At 43.2% G+C, this 18,241-nt stretch overlaps 1 protein-coding gene across 4 annotated transcripts in view; it reads right to left on the bottom strand.

Moving 5' to 3' along the window:
* scn8aa (sodium channel, voltage gated, type VIII, alpha subunit a) overlaps positions 1-17,676 on the bottom strand; it is a 40,636-nt gene extending 22,960 nt beyond the window's left edge. Inside the window, exons 1-11 of one of the 4 annotated variants that reach the window (XM_025059274.1) lie at positions 16,595-17,676; positions 13,567-13,902; positions 8,812-8,930; positions 8,180-8,269; positions 7,372-7,500; positions 5,867-5,958; positions 3,106-3,327; positions 2,875-2,938; positions 2,600-2,741; positions 1,540-1,746; positions 1,167-1,448 (exon numbers count right to left, since the gene is read on the bottom strand). In XM_025059274.1, the coding sequence (XP_024915042.1) occupies positions 1,167-1,448; positions 1,540-1,746; positions 2,600-2,741; positions 2,875-2,938; positions 3,106-3,327; positions 5,867-5,958; positions 7,372-7,500; positions 8,180-8,269; positions 8,812-8,930; positions 13,567-13,845 (1,626 nt within the window). In that variant the 5' untranslated portion in view covers positions 13,846-13,902; positions 16,595-17,676. Of the gene's footprint in view, positions 1-1,166; positions 1,449-1,539; positions 1,747-2,599; positions 2,742-2,874; positions 2,939-3,105; positions 3,328-5,866; positions 5,959-6,167; positions 6,260-7,371; positions 7,501-8,179; positions 8,931-13,566; positions 13,903-16,594 lie in introns of all 4 variants that reach the window. The other 3 variants (XM_025059272.1, XM_025059273.1, XM_025059271.1) reach the window with 3 other exon arrangements.
* Positions 17,677-18,241: the final 565 nt, after the last annotated feature.

Below are 18,241 nucleotides of genomic sequence, written 5' to 3'. Positions count from 1 at the left end.
ACACACAGCTGAAACATCGATGAGCAGCACATGAGTCATGACATCTCTCAACCTGCTGTTGCCATTGATTGATTATTGATCCCAGTATCATAATATCTGCTCACCATGACAGTGAGCAACACGGAGAGAACATTTTGTTTGGTGAGGACTTCAGCTCAGCGGGGGTCGCTCCCTCTGAAACATTCATTTGACGACTGTGAATTATTGAGCAGCTGGACATGTGCTGCCACAGTCACTGCACTGCACACTCTCTGCAGCAGGAGCACCGTCAAGATGATCAACATCACTTCATGTCAAAGACAAAAAAACAAACAAACAAAAAATCCCAGCGACACTTCTCCCTGCGCTCTTTATTCTATTTATAGAAATGAGGTTTGTAGATGTTGTTTTGTTGACATGCAGAGTTCTTACTGAGCTGAAGTCAGCGGCAGACCTGTGTGCTGCACCACACAGACATAAAGGCACAAAGCATCCGCCCTGAATTGAAGCTAATGCTACAACAGATTGTTCAAAATGCAGGAAAATTTATTTTTTTACTAATATGAAAAAATTTAAATCTTTTCACTACAGAATCATTCATTAATTCATCGTGTACCAGTGAGGGCGCTATTTGTCCATTACAGGTGCAGAAACAAACATCCAGTCACGCTCACACCCACAGTCTATTTGGAGCCAACAGTTGACCCTCACCCCTGCCCTCCAGGGTTTTTTTTGGATTGCGGGAGGAAATCTGACAAAATCCACACACGAATGGGAAGAAAAGGCAAACTCCTCACAGAAACACCAGAGGACCAGACCAACCTAACACTCCTGCCACTGTGTGGCGCACTCTGAACATTTAAAGCTTTCTTGGTGACCTTTATGTCCTGTCATCTCGACCTTCCCTGGGCCTGAGGAGGAAACGCTGTCTATGAGACAAGATCGGGGTAAAAACCATCGTATCCATGTCGCCTCCTGTCTCCAGTGTCCAGTGGGTAAAACTCATGGAGCTCATCACTTCAGCTCCTTCTCCAAGTCCCAAGGATCAACACAGAATTTGGGTGGATTTGTTTCTGCTCTGGACTTGTAAAACAACTAAACCCAAGAAATTCTGTTTCACTTATCATAGTTATTATGTACTAAGATTTGTGTTTTCCTGTTACAAAATAAAAAACTGCTCTCCTCACCTGGTTCATGATGGAAGACTTTCGACCCAGACGGTTGTCAGGGAAACGGAACCGGCTCCTCTTGCTGCCGTCGTCAGACTCCGACTTGACAAACTTCTCGCTGTCACCTTTCTCCTTCTCCTGCTCTTTCTGCCGCCACTTCTTCTTACGGTTGCGCCGCTCTTTGGCACTCTTGGAGCTCAGTTTGGACATCTCGGACGAACTGCACGAGAGACGTCCTCCTCCTTCATCCTCCGCGGCGTCTTCCGACACGGTTCCCGCAGAGGTGGCCATGGCGGCGGTCTGGGGCGAACAACACACGAGTCCAGTCAGAAAGAACAGAGAACAAACGGATGTCGGATAAAAGTTCAGCAGCATCACGAGGAGCACACACCTGGGCGTCTTCCTGTTGTTTTTTAAGCTGCTCCAGCATAGCCTTGAACTCCTCCTCCTTCTGAGCGGCCTCCTCCATTGTGGCTTGGTTCTGCTCCTCATAAGCCATGGCTACCACAGCCAGGATCAGATTGACCAGGTAGAAAGAACCCACGAAGATCACCAGAACAAAGAAGATCATGTAGGTCTTTCCAGCTGCCCTGAGGGTCTGTGGAGACGGAGGAGAAGTTTTTAATCTAATGATTGATGACTTCTTTATGCTCTTTATTTTCATAATAAGTTAAAGTTCTTGTACTTGTACTTTTAAATACATTGACCTGACATTAAAGAGAGTATCTAGTATTTACTATTGTGTAACTGACTCATATGATGAGACTGGAACTGACGTCATGGATTAGAAAAGAAAATATATATTGTTAGAAAAAACTGCAGGTATTTTGAATTTCTCCTTTTTTTCACTTCATAAAAGTCGTCCTGTTCTCATGAACATCCTGAGCGTGCGCTCAAACCCATGACGTTCATCAAGGATTCTGCAAAATATGCATTTCAACCGGTTTTTGTTTGTCATTACACAGACAAAACAGAAAGTGAGGAGTTGACTGTGACTGTGACGCAGTCTCCAGCAGCACAGCACAGCAGGAGCAGAACATTCCGGATGAAACATCTTGAGAAAACTGCTCCCTAAGTGTAATAATGTGAAGGCGACCTCCATTTTAATGCAGGTGGATAAAAGGCTGCTGATGAACGGAGAATTTCTTTTTTTTTTTTTACACCAGACGCTGCATTTTTAGCCACTTCCTCCTCTTCTTGGCGACCGGCACCTTCTACGGTGCAGTAGGAGCACAGCACCAGGGGAAACGTCCTGGACCGGGGATGTCAAAGTCCTGACACATTAATTGTGAATGTAGTTGACATGTAGTGTTAAGAAATGAAGAAAATAAACCAGTACCAGTGGAGCAGGACACAGGTCAGGCTGTTGAACCCTGCTGCTGTTTGGAGTTTTAGATCCGAGGTTTATTTTCTAGGGGTCTTTTGACAGGAAGTATTAACATTGTTCTCACCAGCATGTAAAGGTTTTCCCAGAAGTCCTGTGTCATGAGTCGGAAGAGAGCCAGGAAGGCCCAGCCGAAGCTGTCAAAGCTGGTGTAGCCGTAGTTTGGATTCCTCCCAGCTTTCATGCAGGTGTAGCCTTCAGGACAGCGGCTGAAGGTGGGGTTAACAAAAAAAACAAAAAAAAAAACAACATGAGGAGATATATTTATTAACACAGATTTTAAAACTCATCAAAAGCTCAAACTGATGAGAAGATTTAGACGAAGTAAGAAAGTCAACTCACCCAGAGTCAGAGCTGTTCCCACAGAGAAGAGCATCGACCTGGCCAGGCAGGAAGTAAAAGTTTTCTGAAGAAAAAAACCAAAACAAAAATGACACCATGATCAGAAATTCCAAACCCAAAATAGACTGGATATTTTTTTTGTCCTCTTTAACCGGTGCCAGTTTTAGCATATGGTCTGACTCTGACGTCACCCCCGCTGCCAGGTCGTCTTTGGCAGAGGTCTGCACTCACCCTTGTTCATGATGTACTCGTTCCAGTCGAAGCCCTTGCTGCCGTTGGCCAGACTGGACTCGGTGATGTTGATGGGCCAGAACACACACTTGTGGCGCAGGTTGCCCATGAAGAGTTGGAGGCCGATGAGGGCGAAGACGCTCAGGCAGAAGACGGTGAGGATCATCACATCCGAGAGCTTCTTCACAGACTGGATCAGGGCGCCAACGATGGTCTTCAGGCCTGGAGAGCAGCCACACATGTGGGTACACAAACCTGGGAGTATCTGCTGTGTCCACCCCCACTACCACTAATGAATGGTGGGTGTTTTATTATTTTTAAATTCATAAATCTCATTGAGAAATAATTGAATTTAGCTGGAATTTACAACACTGAGTCAATATATTATATGGAGTTTAGAACGATATATTTGTCAAAACAATTCTATTTCATTTGAAAGCTGTGGTAAAAACTGATTTAAAAAAATATGTGTAGCAGTTTATATATTTAGCAAAGGTAGTAATACATTTTGGACAAAACTGACAAATTACATAAATGACATCTCTAGTAACAGAACAAACAGGAAATATTTACAAGCCTTTCCGCTCTTTTTATATATATATATATATATATATATTTTAGTATTTCTTTTTCTTAGCCAATCACAGATCATGTAACAAAAAAGAGGGGGAAGACTGTGGAAAAGTGAGAGGAAATCCATAAGAAAGAGCGCACAGCAGGGGGAAAACACATGCAGGTCATTTAAACTCCAAGGCTGAACGGAAACAGTTCAATGCCGGTGCCGCGGAGGGCACTTTCTTGAACTGTTTTGTATAAGGTGTCAATAGGAAAGCACTGACTCCCCATACCGCGACCCTGCAGTCTGTCTGAACCACAGTTTGACTCAAGACAAAATCAGTTTACCTTACAGACCGGCATCTCTGTGGCAGTGCTCGAGGTCCTAGACGAGCTCAAACACAGAAGCTGAGTGACCCGCACCCACTTCTGTGTTTGGCATCTACAGTACAGATACGGGGCTTTGCCAGTTGCACCTAGTGTACCATCTTGTCAGATATGCTCTAAATCGAGGCTCAGACATTCAGACAATCCCAGTAAAAGCCCCACTTGCTTGGCAGAATCAGAGAAGAAAGAAAGACTTTCAATTTGAAATCAAAGCAAATCATCTGATCAGCTGAGTATATTTTATATCCAATATATCCATCAATCCTGGAAGCACTCGGAGAACATACTCTCACTTGACAAACTAAAGTTTGTTTGCAATATGTGATTAGTTTGCTTTTTGGCAGTGAGTTAGACGAGAGCCAATCACATCACCATCCTTAGACCTGTCCAATAAAATCAATGCTTTGGCCTGGCTTAGTTTAAACATGAAGCAGTACTTAAAAAATTATTCATATATATATTTTTAAAAATAGAACTAAATGTGAATCATGGAACATTTTGATGACCATGAAGACTGACCAATAGGAGTCTGCCGCTAACATTTTGTATGAACGTGCATTTTCCTCTTACTACTATAAACCTGAGTGCAGCAAATTGTCCGTATGTAAATTGTGTGTTTAATTTGTAACGTCCCATCTATTTTCTACTAAATGGGATTTCAGTAACTTGATTAAAAATAAATATTTTGAAACCAAGTTAATTTAAATGTTGAAGTGATGGCGGCACAAAATGACATCATCATCTTAAAAAATGGCTTAATACCTACATGAGGGAACAAAATAATTCAGCATTTACCAACACATTCCTGTCGACAACTCTCGGCCAAAAGGCTAACTACGTCACACAGACTATCTCTGAAGTGTCCACAGTGGTACTCCTGAGGACACAGGACATCTGCTCAACGTCTTTTATCAATAGGTGAATAGATGTGCGGTCAGCAGCACTTTAGAATAGGTCAAGAGGTTATTGAACCGTCCCATCTGTGTCCCCCACCTCAACAATGTGAACGAGCTGTTCCTTTTCCTGTGTGCTTTATCATTCAATCAGGTCAGAAAAAACGGAGGAAAGGAAAATCAATAATCAAATTAAAAACAAAAAGAGGGCAAATCAAACTTTCAATGCCATTTGTCAGCCAAGCTCTTAAAGGCTAATATTGTAAAAGCAAGTGACTGAGAAGCATCATGCAGCGTAAGAGGTATGTTCACAAAGTAGGCTTGGCAGTCTTCATACATAAGTAATAGCTGTGTGTTCTTCCCTCTCTCTCCCTCTCCCTCTCTCTCTCTCTCCCTCTCTCTAAGAGCAAGACCATTACGATCATGTGAACGTCACCACATACCAGGTTTGAGTTTGAGCCAAAAACAAAAACAAGAACAAACATCTCCAGATCTCCAGTTTCCAATTCAATATTTGGCTGAAATTGGGCCACATCTTGAATGGATTTTTAAAAATACATTTTGTAATCTGTAATCTGTATTAACTGAGACAAAACGATGTATAGATTTGTACTAATACAAAGATAGAGAATGCTGTGTAGAAGTGTTTTGAACCTATTGGTCAGACTGTAGACACAGCTGCCCTGACAGATGGGTGTGTTACTGAGGCTGCACAACTGTTGGATGGTCCTAGAGGAGACTGCAAAGCCTATCAAAAATGTATTAGTACCATTTTTGATCATTTTAGAGGAGAAATAAAAAATTCAAACAAAATGTCTCCAATTCTCTGGTTAAATATCTTAAATCATAATCCTTATCATCATAATAATAGTGAGTAGAAAAGAAAGGGTGAGAGGATCAGCCTTAGTGTTTAAACTGAGTCTCACCTGGAATGACAGAGATAGTTTTCAATGCTCGGAGAACTCTGAATGTTCTCAGCGCAGATACATTGCCCAGGTCCACAAACTCTGTTATATATCTGAAATAGGGGAAGGATCACACACAGAACAAACACGATGACAAAAACCACACACGCCAAGAGCACAACACCACCGAACCAGGAGGAAACGACGCCACTCACAGAGCCTGTCCACTGAGGAGAAGGGTGGAAGGAAAAAAATAGGAAAGAAAGACACACACGGCTAACACCGACCCCGCCCCACCGTCCCCACCCCCTTCCTGTCTTACCTGGAATTACAGAAATTGTTTTCAATGCCCTCAACACCCTGAACGTTCGCAGAGCTGAGACATTGCCTAGGTTTACAAACTCTGTTATATACCTGCAGGATCAAACCACAGTTACAACAGCTTGTTATTTACATGCAGATGTGAGGTAACAACATTGACTCACACACAGATGGGGGGCGCCACAGTGCAGGGCCATGTTGTTTCACGTGGGACTGATCCGTTTTAGGGTTAGTGTATTTGCTCACATGGGAGCGATGTTGAGTTACTGCATGATTTTTTCCCCCAGCGCTTCTCAAATGATTACGATCACTTAACTTTCACACTAGTCTATGAGTTTTTCGGGCAAACCTTGAATTCACACGTCATGTCATCGTCCGTACTAGTTTAACTGCCCTCTGTTTGCATTTTCTCTTTTATTCCTTTTCCTTTTGCAAATTTCTATTTAGGGTGAAGTTCAAAACAGAACAAATAGGTGGCAGTACTGAAGCTCAAAGACGCTGAGCTTGAGTTCTAAACCTCTTATTTATAATTAATGCTGACAGTAAGACTTACCAAGGAGGGTTCGACTCCTGCTGGCTTTGACGTGTACTAATTATATTCAGTTAGAAATAATATCTAGTTTTTGAAGCAAAACTTGTGAAAAAGACTGAATTACAGATTACAAATGGTCAAAGTTGCACAAAGTTTTGCCTAGGGGGCGCTATGGTCAATATAAGGTATCAACAAGAAGCTATGATCTACGGTATTATGCAACCAAATTTATCTAGGAATTGATTCAGGAGCCACCATTTGAGAAACACTGATTTAGTCAATGTAGAGATGAGATAGAGGGCCTTATACTGGATGTGCAGGATCCGGCAGATTTGAGTAAGAAAAGCTGAATGAAAAGGAGATTTAGGTCAGAAAGAAGACAGAGATCAGAGGAGGGGATGAGGGTGGAGTTGAAGAGGTCACAGATTGTCAGATGAAAACCTTCGATTTCCACAGAGAAAGAAGCAGAGAAGTCTCAGATGAAGGAAACACGTGAGATGAGTTATTAGACAGATGACAGGTGATAAGAAAGAACCACAGATGAACAATCGTCATCATCACTACACAGTACACTTCACTTCCTTTCCCCACCTATTGTATCGAAACAATACCCTGCAGATGAGCTCATTATACGTCACCATCAGTCACTTGATGTCAAAAAAACAATACTTACGCCATGGAAATGACCATGAAATCCAGCCAGTTCCATGGATCTCTAAGGAATGTAAAATCGTCTATACAGAATCCTCGCGCCGTGATTTTTACAAGAGACTCAAACGTATAAATTCCTGTGAATGTGTACCTGTAAGACAAAAGTGTTGGAAGAATGAGTTCAGTGTTGCAGAAAGGGACAAAAAGAAATCACAATAAGAGTTTCACACTGTCTTCTCTGGACATATTTTCACAATTTTTCACACTAGCCTGCTGCCATTTCTGTTGATTTTGATTGAAAAAGTAAAATGTTGGATAAATCCGTGCCTTTGTTATGCAAGTGGACCAATGGATGGACCATTTATTATAGACAGACTGTGGTTTAACCATACATTTCATATAAGAGTAGCATGTTAGCTTAGCAGTGCTCTGAATTAAATGACACCACTATTAGGCCAAGGCAGTATTGTGACAAGGCTAATATGCTAACATTTATATCCCTGCATGCACTGTGTGTGTGTATGTGAGTTAACAAACAGAATATCCAAAACAGGAATGTGTGTTTGTTGTCCAACATGAGGTTTAATACCACAGCAGGGTCAGGTCGCAGTCTAATCCCACGTCTTTCTATGATTCTCCTGTGTGAGGACATCTGCAGTTTATGGCAGGACTATCGTACTCCATTGTTATGCAGATGACGAGGAGTTGTTCCTCCAAATCAGATCCATGCACCCCATTGGCCGAGGCCTGTCTCTACATATTATCTCTTTTATCCATGTGCGGAGCTTTCTCATATCATGCATAAAATACATTACCAAATGTGTACTTACTCTACTTGTTTCGACCACTCGGGAGGATCACTAAAGGTCATGAATATACAGTTGGTCAAGATAGTACACATAATGATCATGCTGAAAAGAGTGAAGCAGCAGGTTAAGGAAAATGTGTGTAACATGAGTAATCACAAACATCACAAAGTTTTAAACATCTACAGTTGCTAGGTCTGTAAAATCTGTGGACACTGCACATGACCTCGCCTTTTCTTGAATTTCCCTTTCATTTTCCTCTAAACAGGATCACTAATGACAGTAATGGCTGTTGTAGGGATTTGTTTGCTTTAAAATTAGACTGAGGTTCACAGTTTTAGCCTGTGCTAAGTCCTGACCAGCTCAGTCATTTTAGTCAGCTGTGTGTCGGAGTCCGTTGGACGTTTCAGTGGTCAACCATAATGGACTTTTGGAGGAGGTCTCATTCACTGATTAGGATGACTCATTTGTGTAAGCCATTACTTGGATTAAATGAGAAAATGGCCGCTGCTGGACTTCCTGTCTGCTCTTCCATGTAAGGTACCTCCACTAACCCCTCCCCCCCCACCATCACCATCCTGACTGTATAAAAGTGAGGATCTGTAGCTTTTTCTGCAGCGACAGTCACAGTTTAACAACACTGGGTGAAAGGATATGAATGTATCAAAATTTTAATAGCTATTCGCCTAACTGGATTAAAAGGACTTATGAAGTACAAGGCAGGTGTGGCACTAAAACGGAAGATTGTCTTCCCTTTGTTTAGCACTATAAATGTCTGTGGAGAGAACAGAGAGAAGAGACAGAGACAAGAAGGTTAGTAGACGATCTCAGGTCGAAACGTACAAGACAGAATTTGTTATAAACAAATAACTCATATGAAGCGTCAGTATACTGGTTAAATACAGTAGTACAGCACAGAACACAACACAAGCTAAGCTAATAAATAAAAGATCACGTGCGGCGTGCCCTTTGTGTCTGGTCTAATCTGCAGAAATGAGTTTGAAAATGGCTGCCTGGATGTTTCTAACGTCGGCGTGTTGTCCCAGTCACTCAGTTCAATCCTGCTCTCCGTGGTTTTGGTGGGTTTTTTCTTTTTTTTTTTGAAAGAAGGAAACGTACAAAACAGAGAGGAAGCGACGAGCCTCTGTGGAAAACCTCATAATTGTTTAAATAAAACATTTGCTTGAAACTTTAATGAGACTCCGTGCATTTGCACAAGTGATACTGGCCCGTGTGCTTTTAACAAGGCAGCCCTCACTGCATTAAGCTCTGCACAGTTACCAGCTCAGACCTGAGGCCTGGAGACAGCGGTCCACTAACCCCTGAGGAGGAGGAGGAAGAGGAGGAGGAAGAGGAGGAGGAGGGAGTGGAGGAGGAGGAGGAAGTGGAAAGGTGTACAGTAAAAGACCTCATGTTGAGGTCACGTGACCGTGACGTGTAGTGGCAGCTGCACATGTGAGATGATGATGATGATGACAACAATGTAAACATCCAATTTGGGAACAGGAAGTAGAGACAGAGAGAGAGGGTGCTGCACTGAAGAAGGTAAAAAAAAATCACCAATTCTCTTCAGTCATTATCCTGTGCTGTAAGTCACAGTACAATATAAATGTACGAGTATCTGATGGAAATCTTTCCAGTCACTGACACACTTGTCAAATGTCCCAGTTTCCAGTTAAACCAGTGGTTCTCAACACTAGGGGGAGGAGGGAGTAAGACAAGACACACACACAAGACACACACCCGACTCAGGGTTTGGTGAATGGGGTTCAGTTCCTCCAACCACTGTGTTAGACACAAACTTCACACATGGTGATCGTGGTGGGACCAGTGACCAAGACACATACATGAGCTGGACCCTGAGTCCGTGTGGGAACAGAAATGAGCATCTTATGTTGCCATACAGTACAGCACACACACGTACACACACACACACACGTACAGCTGCCATATACAGTATGTGGGAATTTTGTAACGCATGACTAAAGTGCAGCAAAGCTACTGAAAATTTCATAATCCAGAGCAGAGGAGAGGCAGAACACAAGGAGAGGGTGAACGAGGCAAGAGAGAGAGAGAGAGAGAGAGAGGGTGGGGTGGGCCATCATCAGGCTGTGGTAGTCATTCAAAGTAGCTCTTCATTCAGCCCTGGTGCTAAATGGATATTTGACTTTTTTATATGTTTCCTCTTTGAACTTACACATTTATAAAATAAAAATGAACCCATGTTTTTTGTTTTTTTTGGGGTTTTTTTGGCAGTTTTGTGATGTAGTTCCAGGAATCCTATTCTGCCTGTCCCTCCATCAGGGGTCGCCAAAGCAGAGGTTTGCACAGTGATTTGGCAGTTTTTACACCGGATGCCCTTCCTGACCCACCCAACCAGGGATTTGGAGACTCGGTGGTACTGAACCTGGAGGACATCATACTGAGCTCATCCTCCTCATTAGAACTATAAAGTCAGGGGCCGTTTGTAAAGACCCCCAGAGTATGTCCATTCAGGACCACTGTCCTGACCTTCACAGGTCGACCTCAAGGACGTTATGTTGGAGTGGATATATTTTAGAAATGTCTATTTTTACACCTCCAGATTTTCCAAGAAAAACACATTTTGCTGGGTATGGCTGCAGCAGAAGGTGAGGACGTGTTCATGCATCCCCGCACATGTCGCCCACTTCATCCATGTCCTCATTTCTCTCCTCCTCCTCCCTCCCTCCTGCCTCCCTCCCTCTCATTGTCTTCTTATTATACTTTCTTTAATTATACCCACGTTCTTGTACATTGGCAGCGAGCTGGACCAGGTCTGGATCGGTTCTGCATGGTACCGACCTGATACATAGACGCGTCATCCCTCGGCCCGCCGGCCGGCCCTCTGTCATAGTTATTGCCCCATCTCGAGTGCCGTCGGTGAAGATTTGTGATCAGGGCCACGGACAGCTTTCTTTAACAGTTACCGCTGCCACGGCACGTACACAGAACGGGGCGTCGGTGACAAAGACATACAGAGAGGGACGTTCTATCAAGGTCACCACCTGATCTGACGTCACAGCTGTTACAGCTCCAAGATTCAAAGCAGCAATTGGCTCCCTCTGGCATCAGGACGGGACAAGATCGAGGGCCATAATTAGATTTGCCTGAAGCTGAGAGCTGACGGGGCCGCTGCAGGAGGAGGAGGAGGAACAGAGGAGCCCACGTCTCTCACATAACAAATAAAGGACACGTGTGACATTAGGAGACAAGTGAGCCACGAGCTGGAGGAGAGAATTTACCAACAATCTCTCCTGATCCTCGTAAACCAAACTGGTGTGTTACGTAACGGTCGGCAGCAGATGAACGGCATGAAAACGAGAAGGTCTGAGAAAGATGGAGGGACAGAGAGGTGCATCCTGGGAAATATATACAACATTTACACAGCTAAAGGGCACTATTTTGTGTCTGGAGCAGGTCAACTGTACGGTCGACCATAGAATTCCACAAGTTTGTCATTGTAATACACATGTCAATCAAAACGTGGATAAACCTGAACATCCTGATGTAACAGTGACATCAGTTCAGCTTCATTCTACTGAAATGAAGAAAATGAAGCTGATTACATCACAACTGATCCAGTAGTGGTCTTAGTAGTTTTATTTAGTAAGTACCGTGTTGAAGATGTAAGATTCATACAACTAAGTTATTAAACCTGCAAGAGCAGTAGCAGCTCAACTGTTCTGTCTTTCAGAATGTGCTAATGTCGGGAACATCTTAAAAATGTCTCTAAAAAAATCCTACGGTACAACGCCAAAGAACAAAGTCATAAAAAGTATATTAAAGAAGTGCAGTGACCTTCTGGTTCAAATTTAGTCCCAGTCGACTTCAATCAGTATTAAAGCCTGGCCTGATTAGTTGAACACAGCCCTCATATACTCACAGGAATTGAAGAAAGACACACAGACCTTCTTAAAGGGTCTTGCTTTTTTTCTTTGTTTTTCACAGCCATCTGCCGCCACCTAATGGAGGAGTATTTACCGATTCTATCTGTCATTGTTGCATACAAGATGAAAACAAATTATTTGAAGTAAATAAATAATAATTTTCAGAGCAGTTAAAACTGGATCAGTTTCACAGACACATCACAGCAGAGCAACTCCCAAATATCACTCCAGGTCTCAGCGCACGTAAACACTACTTCAAGGTACAAAACAGAGTGCATTTTGGGAACACATTAGACGCAACCTGAGAAAATTCTGTGGTAAAAAAACAGTCTCTGGTATCACTGTCTCGATTCTGAGTCACAAGTCTAGTCCAGCTCAGAGTTTTGGATTACAGGTCCACGCCAAGCTGATAGTCAGAGACTCTCAAGGTCACGTCGTTATCAGAGATGACAGAAACCCCCAGAGAGACACATGTCTCCTCTAAGACAGCCGTCCTCACAGTCTGCTGCTGCCCCTTCATCTGCTGCCAAAGATTAATTTTTGGTACAATTAGAAAACTCCGTCGACTGGAACCACAGCCTTTCCACGGTTACCGTGGCTGACCTTTTCCCCAAAGCCCCGCCAGCACGGCCGTGATGCGGGCGTCCCGCACACACACAACCGCTCAGGTTTTAGGTTTGACTCTGCGACTGAACAGAAAAGTCCTCCAGGAGGAAACGTAATTATTTCGTACAACGTCATCACAAAATGAGACAACTTTAATATCCGTCCACCGGAGGGCAACGCACCACTGGACCTGCTTTGTTCCAGTCATGACTTATGACTCATCAGTACGTTGTGATGATGATGTCAAAGTGACATCAGGAGACGACTCATTTACTGAGGATTGTGGGAAACGTCGACAAGGTCAGTGTGTATGAGATCAGCAAAAAATCATCAACAGTTTATTCTGCTCTTCACCTGATATATAATATAATACTCAATATACTACATATACTACTATGTATATGGAAAGTACTTTTTCCTAGTCATATTTTTTAGGGCTTGAGAGTTTGGGCGACTGAGAGACGGGGACAAACACCTCTGGTGGATTAAAGCAGAACCACAGTTAGAAACAACCCTCGGGTGAAGCAGCACTGATCGTTGACATGGTGGTGGTGGGGGGGTCATTTGAAATCTTCCTGTGTACATATATACATATAGAAATACAGTTGACTTGTCTGGATTCTAAACATCATCTTCCTTTCTGGCCCAGACCAGGATGTGAGCATGAAGTGGCCCACATGGTCAGTAAGATGAGCCTTTACCAACAAACTACAGGAATCCTTGACCAAACATTCGACCTAAATCTAAAGACTAATTCTGACTGTGGTCAGCCTACGACCCAGATGTGGCAAAGAGAAGCGCGTCCACATTTCATGATCTATGTGGGCCAGATAGAAGTTCTGTACCAGGCTCATCTGGAACATAAATATGTAAAACCTACTTCAGTGTGTGACTCACTTTTTGAGTGTTCAGGTAGTATGGGTCCAGATCCTCCAGTGGTACCGCCACCATTCCTCGAGGGGTGTCCCCGTAGATGTAGGGCAGACTCTTCCCAGCCTCCAGATCGCTGTTGGGCCTGGGCTTGTTCTCGTCATCATCGTCGCGGTAGCTGCTGTCCTGCTTGGGCGGCTTCCTCTTCTTCTCTTCATTGATGCGCTGCTCAAGAGCCACCAAAGATTCCACATTAAACTTCTTGAAGCTATCAGGTCCTGGCGGTGCAAGAAGGGGTGCAGCCATGTTTTCATCCTGCAGCTACTTTAGGTCTTTAGGTTTGTACCATCCACGTTAGCAGCTCTGCAGGAGACAACAAAAAAGAATGGTCAGCAGTCAGAGCTTTTCATTTTGTTTGTATGGTGTATTTACGTCATTGAAAAGGCAAGGTAACCATGGGAGATCGTGTCCAAGTAATAAACCATTTTTCTGTCTGGAAAAATAATAAAGATAATTACTATAAAAACAACTCGTTCTGTCATTAATACAAACAGAGCAGTAACCAGAGTGCATGACGAAGTGGCTGCCGATCAGTTGTGACATCATCGGTAAAATGCCTCTCCAGTTTTCATGTCTGTGAGACTTCTTTCTGTGATTTTTGTTTGGGCTTCAAAAGTTAAAATTGGGATTAATTTTATTCTATTTTTTCTTTCCTTTTCTTAAAAAAAATGGATAACTTCAATATACTGTAGTACAGCTGCTTTCTTTGACATAGACAGGGTCAAATGGACGTAAAATATTTGATATTTTGACTCTAACTTCCAGTTCATTATATCCATCCTCGGGCAGTAATTAAAGACGTGTTCCAACAGTCCATTAAACTGACAATTATTTTGGATTGATTTACTTGTTTGGTCGATAAAAGGCAGAGAAAAATACCAAAGCATCAAAAGGATAATGTAATCAAATATTTGTAGGGGAATTAAAAAACCTTAGTTTCAGTGTCAGAGTGGAAACAGTATCAAAACATGAAGTCGACGGTTGATTGGTCAGAGATTAAATCAACTGTTACAGTTCTGTTACATCATCTCTGTGAGAAGCGTCTGCTGCAGCCGATCAATAACTGAATTAATTACCAATTAAGATGCAGGAATTTTAGGGAACGACCAGGTGGAACTACGTCTTTACTCCTGCAGGGGGTGCGATCAACACAATTTCTCCCAGTCAATGAAGTTAGCACTTCAATAAAACAATACGGTTTATGAAGGATGATGATGTCAGGCGCGATCAACACAATTTCTCCCAGTCAATTAAGTTAGCACTTCAATAAAACAATATGGTTTATGTATGATGATGATGATGTCAGGGTTAAAAATAACTAGAAAGATATAAAGATATTCTCTAAAGAGTTTAGGCCTCTGAATAATCATCAAGCGGACACGATGAGGTCTGGGTGCCTTAGCTTGGTTAACCATCGCAAAAAGCACCACCTGATACATACTGTAGAGCTGTACGCTCTGTGATGCCCACTACATTCAGTGCTTCTGAACCTGTTTTGTGACAAAAATAAAATAAAATGTTAACAGCAGTTTTACCCGTCGTTTTAGTCGAAGCTGATGAGCTAAAAGTCACGGAGCTCAGTTGACATAAACACTGCAGTAAGTTATGGTAGTTGTTAAAATGATTAACTAGGAATGCAAAATCTGATCTGCCGATTTACAGCCGGAAAACAGACTGTGATTTTTTTTTATGGCTTTATATCGACAACAAGAGCTGGTTGTTGTTGTTAATCTCTGGGCCTGTAGTCACCAACATCCTGTTCTCTACAGAGTCAGGTGGATTCATCAAGCTTGTCTGAATCACAGGGCCCGTCACTCTCCTGCTGCTCCCCTCTTGCATAACATCCGTGTTAAACATGCTCGATGTGTAAAAAAAAAAAAATCACCCAGGAAGACTGTGGTCTGTGTGTGTGTGTGCATATGTGTGTGTGTGTGAAAGAGAGAGACAGTGTAGAGAGAGAACGGTGGGGGTGCAGCCTGTGAACCAGTACGTCTGATTTAAAATGGACCCTGGAAGCTCCCGGAGCCCGAGCCTTCTGCTGCTCTGCTGGAGCTGTCCGTGTCAGCACCACACACACACGGACACACGAGGGCGTCAAAACCCACAGACACAGCCTTGGATGAACAGAGCATCACGAGGGGAAATGAGACGAAAATATGATTTTTTATTTTTTTTTAAATGCAGCAGGCCTTCACCTCCTCCTCCTCCTCCAGGCCTGCTGCAGTTTATCATCCTCTCCTTCTCTTCTCTTATTAACTCGAGCTGACAACTAACGTCTTGTTGTCTCTCTTGTCTCACGGTGGCCACATACTGTATCTATCACGGCGGTGCAGTCATTTCCAAAGGGGGAAAAAAACCCTGCACCTTCTGGTAACTTCTCAGTCACGTCCACCGGCTCTCAATGGCAGCGGTGTTTGTACAGATGATTATATACAAACGGTCACTGTCTGTGTCTCTACGGCAGATGTCAGGATATTACTGAATGAATCTTTGCTCTGGAACATAAAGAAAGCTGGTTGCTCCACTGCAGAGCGGTGGCCACCACGGCTACACTGCTGCAGTGCTTGGTTCCCATGTTGAAAATTGCCACGCTGAGGTAAAACGCGATCGAACGGTTTTGGTCTGAAACACAATAGAAATGTCGACGGATGACAACAGAACCCCGAACTGGGCCTCAGCCTTGACAACCACTCTGATGTCAAGCCTTTCTGGGATGTGTTTCTGTGATGGGGTTTTTTTTGCGCGTTGCCTCGCATGATCTGCACCACACCCGTGGAGCCATGTCGACTGCCAAATCAATACGGGCTGCATCTGTACACACACAAGGCAGCCCCAGAATGTGGCACTAACAGCGGCAAGAAAATAAAAGCCAGTCCGTAAGTGAAGGTGAAACAGCAGCGTGACAACAGAACCACAGCCAACATCACCCCGGGGAATGAGCATTTCTACCTACTGATGGTGGTGATGGGAGCTGGATGAGGCTGGCGGTACTCACATAGGATCAGCATCTTTGCCCAACACATCGTCCTGTCAGTGATCGGTATAAAAAACCCAAAACAGAGACTGAAACATAAAACATAAGATAAAAAAAAAAGTTTGGTTTTTGTGTCTTATTCTGTGGCCGGTTCAGTCAGACGGCGCCCTACCTGAAGCCTAACCTATTCGAGGCGCATTTTCTCCCGCAAAGATCAGATCCCTGCCTCTGACATTTTCACGAAAAAAAAGGTAAATCCAGCGTCAATCCCGAGCCATGGATGTGAAACGACTGATAAATCGGGTTTCCTCGGCTCCAGTCCAGCTGACAGATGCTCAGCAACGGCAGACACCCTCTTCCATCCCGCTCCAAAAAAAAGGTGGCAGCGGTGTGCAGCTCTGCGACATTAACGCAAGGAAACGGACGCAAAGAAAACCTCCCCTCACCCAACAACACGCGCAGATCGCTGTCACACGATGCCAAAAAGCAGGAATACTCACTTTGCAAGCGTTAGAAGGAATCCAGAGCCGACTGGCAGGACTGCAGATGTGGAGCAGATTGGGGAGAAACTGCGGTTGTCGCCATATTGTTGCTGCTATCTCCCCCCTCAGCTTCCCTGCATAATTGATGACTCTCAGCAAAATGTGAGGGAGTGTCGGCAAGTGCGTTTCACCAAATCGTAAAGGTCATTTAGGCCTGCAGCCTCCAAAGACCGGAGAGTGGACCACAAAGGAGAAAGGGGAGAGAGAGAGAGGAGGGGGGAGAGAAAGGGAGGCTGCAGGAATCAGTGCCGAGGCTGCACCAGACCCTGGACACAAAACTGCCTCAAGATCATTTCACACCAAATGAAAGAAAAGGAGAGCGGCCCGGCAGTGGGCCGAGTTTGTCAGTGCAGGCATTTCCACAGGGCTGTAGGCACCAGTGTATCTGTAGGGATATGTGTGCCTGACTATATATACATATACACACTACACACATATATAATATACATGTATAAATATATGTATATATGTACATATATAGAGGGGATTACATAAAGATTTGCTGAAGTTGTCTAAGGGATTTTCCAAATCTATTAGGAACACAGGGGCGTGCACTGACGGACCACGTCAAAAAGGCTCCTCACGAATATTTATTAATAACCACTTTGTTTCAAGTGTTTTTTAATGTATTTAGGGAACATGGGAAATCCATATGTTTGGGGTTTTTTTTACTTTTGTTTAATTAAAATAATATATTTTAGCATTTAAAACAAACATGTGAAACTGGGAACTCAGCAAAGACTTCACAGCATGAACGGATATTTATATTAGATTTATATATTTGTACAGTCAGAGATGCTACAGAGATGACAACATGTCAGTCATATTAGGGTGAACAGGAGTCTGTGGACAAGACTTTATTATATTATATAATAAAGTATTATTATATTATATTATTATTATATATATTTTTAAGTTTCTACTTATTTGTTTGTTTGTTATTTACCTGTTTTTTTTTTTTTTGTCAGAATCACAGAAGTTTTATGTCTCCTCCTGTGTTCCTCCTTCTCTCCAATAGCATGGCATAAATTTGGGAAAAACACTCATCTGGGTAAAGGAACCCAGAACGGACCGCAGACCAACATTTGACCCACACACACACACACACACTGTATTCACTGTAACT

This window comes from Cynoglossus semilaevis, chromosome 10, assembly GCF_000523025.1.
Source record: "Cynoglossus semilaevis isolate Cse_v1.0 chromosome 10, Cse_v1.0, whole genome shotgun sequence".
Lineage (NCBI taxonomy): Eukaryota > Metazoa > Chordata > Actinopteri > Pleuronectiformes > Cynoglossidae > Cynoglossus > Cynoglossus semilaevis.
Note: the sequence above shows the minus strand (reverse complement) of the source record. Positions and strands in the feature narration are given on the sequence as shown.